General features: G+C 71.7%; 1 protein-coding gene across 1 annotated transcript; it reads left to right on the plus strand.

Moving 5' to 3' along the window:
• Nucleotides 1–2,881: 2,881 nt before the first annotated feature.
• AURANDRAFT_30428 (hypothetical protein) lies at nt 2,882–3,799 on the plus strand (the record flags this gene model as incomplete). The annotated part of the gene is made up of 2 exons (XM_009041259.1): nt 2,882–3,442; nt 3,557–3,799. 2 exons carry the CDS (start codon nt 2,882–2,884, stop codon nt 3,797–3,799), a joined length of 804 nt encoding a protein of 267 aa, XP_009039507.1.
• Between the last annotated feature and the right edge of the window lie 396 nt (nt 3,800–4,195).

A 4,195-nucleotide genomic window follows, 5' to 3' on the forward strand; every position in this document is an offset into this window, starting at 1 on the left:
TGCGGCCTCGGCGCCGCGGGCGCGCGGGCGCTCGGCCCCGCGCTCGAGGCGCGGCGGACGATCACGAAGCTCAACCTCAGCTTCAACGGCTTCAAGAACGCGGGCGCGAAGGCGATCGCCGCGGGCGTCGCCGCGCAGCTCCGGCCTGTGTGGAAATCAACCTCTGGTTTGGGACGTCCATCGAGTTCTCGAAGCACAGCCGGAGAGTCTGGTCTAGCGATTGCGCGCACATGAAGTCGGGTTGAAGATTTGATTTTCACACAGGCTCCGGCTCCGGTCGCTGGACCTCGGGTCCAACAAGCTCGGCTCCGCCGGCGTCGGGGCGGTCTGCGACGCGCTCGCGGCGACGCCCGCGGACGCGCGGCTCCGGAAGCTCAAGCTCCGCGACACCCCGCGGCTGAGCCGCGGCGGCTGCGTCGCCGTCCGCGTGGAAATCAAATCTTCAACCCGACTTCAATGTGCTCATCGGAATCTTCGGCTGTGCGTCGAGAACTCGATGAGGGCAATCGATTCGTCCAAAGATCAGCCGAATCGACTCGAGATAGAGAATTTCAAAGTTTGGTCGGGACGTCCCAAACCAGCGGTTGATTTCCACGCAGGTCGCCGTCAACGCGCTCCTCGCGAGCGACCGCGCGCACGACGCGCCGTCGCTCCTGCTCGAGGGCTGCACGGGCCTGCGGCGCTGGGGGTCCCTCGACGCCCTGCTCCACGGGCCCCTGGACGCGGCGTCGCCGTCGTCGCCCATCGCGCGGCGCCGCGTCCCCGGAAAGAGGAGAAACGTCGCCACCGGCGATCGAACAGGCGCGGCTCCACCGCCTCGACCTGCGCGCGTGCAAGCTGCGGCCGCGGCACGCCCGGTCGCTCGCCGCGGCCCTCGCGGACACGCTCGACGTCGCGCACCTCGACGTGTCCCGGACCGCGTGGAAATCAACCCGGGGTCCTGACCAAACTTCACTAGCTCGGCCAAATCGAAGTCGATTCGGGTGATTTTTGGACGAAGCGACGGCTCCCCTCGAGCTCTCGAAGCAGTCCTGACCAAACTTTCTAGCTCGGCCAAATCGGAGTCGATTCGGCTGTTTTTTGGACGTTTTGATTACTCTCCTCGAGCTCTCGAAGCACGGCCAAAGAGCCGAAACCGTCGCGTGTGAAGATTTGAGTTCCGCGCAGGTCCTGGAACCGGCTGCGGTCTTCGGGCGTCGCGGCGATCGCGGGCGCGGTCCGGGCCGACGCGGGCCTCGCCCACCTGTCCATCAAGGACACGCGGAGCGGCACGGCGGGCCTCCGGGCCGTCGCCGACGCGCTCCGCCGCGCGCCGTCGCTCACGAGCCTCAAGCTCGGGCCCACGCGCGCGGATCGCGGCGCGCCCCGGCTGCCGGACCTGCTCCGCGCGCTCCTCGCGGCGCCGCACCTCGAGCGCCTGGACCTCCGGCAGGAGGAGGAGCTCGAGTGCGACGGCGCGCTCGTCGCCGCGCGGACCGACGACGACGACGACGACGACGACGAGCGGGAGGCGCCCGACGACGACGACGACGACGACGACGACGGCGACGACGACGCGCCCAACCCCCTGGAGACGGAGCTGACGCCGCGGCGGCGACGACGACGGCGCGGCGACGGCGAGGCGCTGCTGTCGCTCGTGTAAGGGGGTTGAACTCGCCCATGCTTGGGAACGGCAACTCAGCTTCAACGACCGTGTGAGGTGCACGCAGAAGCACGAAGCCAACGAAGCCGAATCGGGCGCGAAGACTCGCCCTCGCAATTGCCCCTCGACATGGACTTCGTAACATCCGAAGATCGGGTCCAAGGGCTCGTGGACCTCGTGGCACGCTGGTCGATCTCTCAGCGGCGGCGCGTCGCCGGCTCGGCGGTTGGCGTGGTCGCGGGCCGGGAAGCGGCGCGCGCCGCGAAGATGGTCGCGGATTTGAACGCCGAGGAGCTCGAACGCGCCTGCGGCTGCGACGACCTGCTCGTCAAGTGCGCCGTCTACCCCCTGCTGTGCCCCGTGCTCGAGCGGCTCCTCGAGAAAGGCGCCAAAGCCAACGGCGCGCGCCGCGGCGGCCTGAGCCTGCTCCACGTCGCCGCGATTTGGGACAACGAGCCCGCGATGCGCGCGCTCCTCAAGAAGCAAGCGGACGTCGCGGCCGTCGACGAGCTCCGGCGCACGCCCCTCCACCTCGCGGCCCACTACGGCGGCGTCGCGGCGGCGAAGCTGCTCCTGGACGCGGGCGCGGACGTGAACGCCGAGAGCGCGCGGGGCCCGCCGCTCGCGTGCGCGCGGCGCCGCGCGCGCGACGACGAGGGCGTCGCCGCCTTCCTCGAGGCCCGGGGCGCCGAGGCGCCGACGGTCGACGAGTGCGACGCCGGCGACCTGCCGGAGGAGGACCTGATGGAAGAGTTCGCGGCCGTCTTCGACGCGCGCGAGGGCCCGCGGCTCAAGCGGCTCAAGCGGAACCGCGCGGCCGCGGAGCTGGAGACCTGCGGCGCGCCCGAGCCCTGGACCTGCCCCGGCTGCGGCAACCGCACGACGGACGCGCCCGCGGCGCACCCGGACTTTGACGCGGTCCGCGTGCCCGTGTGTTGGGAGTGTCGCTGGATGCGCGACCAGGGCACCTTCGACGTCGGCGACGACGGCAACGAGGAATTCTGCCGCCTCTGCGGCGAGGGCGGCGACCTGCTCCTCTGCGACACCGACGGCTGCTCGCGGTCCCACTGCGCGGGCTGCGTCGAGCGCGTCACGGGCCGAGGGGCCGCGGCGGCGGAGTCGTCCGTGTGGCACTGCTTCCAGTGCGACCGGGCGTCCCTCGAGGAGGCGCGCGTGGCGCACCAGTGGGACGCCATCTTCGAGGCCTACGAGGCGCGGCTCTCGAAGCGCGCGCGCGCGATGGCGCGGAAGGCGTGGACGCTCGTCGGCGACCTCTCGAACGGCGCGGAGGCGCGCGCGGTGCCCTGCGTCGGCCGCGCGGAGCGCGCGCCGCCGGTCAAGGTCTTCGAGTACGAGGCCAAGCCCGTCGTGCCCCGGGGTGGCGCCGTCAAACCCGTGGAGAACGCGGGCTGCGACTGCGTCGGGTCGTGCGGGCCGAGGTGCCCGTGCGTGTGCCGCGGCGGCGAAGCAAACGCTTACGGCGCCGACGGCACGCTCACGAACCAGCGCATCGGCAACTTCGTCTTCGAGTGCCACGACGACTGCAACTGCCGCGCCGCCGCGTGCCGGAACCGCGTCGTCGGCGCCGGGCTCAAGCTGCCGCTCGAGGTCTTCCACACGGGCACGGACAAGGGCTGGGGCGTCCGCTGCCGCGACAAGATCACCAAGGGCACCTTCGTCGCCGCCTACGGGGGCGAGATCCTCACGCAAGACGAGGCCGAGGAGCGGGGCCGCAAGCGCGGCGACGAGTACTTCCTGGATTGCTTCGCCGCGCCGCCGCCGCAGCCGCGCGCCGCCGCCGTCGTGTCCCCGGGGCGCGGCGACGGCGCCGTCCCGGGCGCCGGCTGGGCGGCCCCGGCGCCCGCGGCGGCGCCCGTGACGCCGCCGCGCGGCTCTGCGGCCGCGCGCGACGAGTTCCTCGTCATCGACGCCAAGTGGAAAGGCTCCGTCGCGCGCTTCTTCAACCACAGCTGCGTGCCCAACATGCGCGGCGCGACGGTCTACGTCGAGTCCGACATGCCCCGCCTCGCCTTCTTCGCCCTCAAGGACATCCGGAAGGGCACGGAGCTCACGTGGGACTACAAGCGGACGCAGAACGAGACCGACGGCGTCCCCTGCCTCTGCGGCTACGCGAACTGCCGCGAGGGCCTGCTCTGAGCCGCCCCCCCCCCGCCCCTGTTGTTGTTGTTGTTAAGGTACTGTGCATGACCCCGGAAGAGCCGCTGCTCGCGCCAGGAGCTCGAGGCTGCCGGACTCGCTGCGCGACGGCGCGTCTCTCGCGCGCCCCGCGCGCGCCTCCAGGAACGCGGCGGCGTCGGCCATGCCGAGCTCCACCGCCGCGACGCCCTGGGCGAGGCCGTAGCCGACGGCCATGGACGTCGGCAGCCCCGACTTCATGGGCTTGACGACGAGCTGCGGCCGCTTCGCGTCCTCGAAGAGCGGGCAGCCGTTGGTCACGCCGCCGTCCGTCACGTAGTAGCCCTCGAGCGACGTCAGCGCCGTGCCCGTCGACATGAAGACGCGCTTCGCGAACTCCAGCGTCGGGTACGCGGA

This window comes from Aureococcus anophagefferens, assembly GCF_000186865.1.
Source record: "Aureococcus anophagefferens unplaced genomic scaffold AURANscaffold_20, whole genome shotgun sequence".
Classification (NCBI taxonomy): domain Eukaryota; class Pelagophyceae; order Pelagomonadales; family Pelagomonadaceae; genus Aureococcus; species Aureococcus anophagefferens.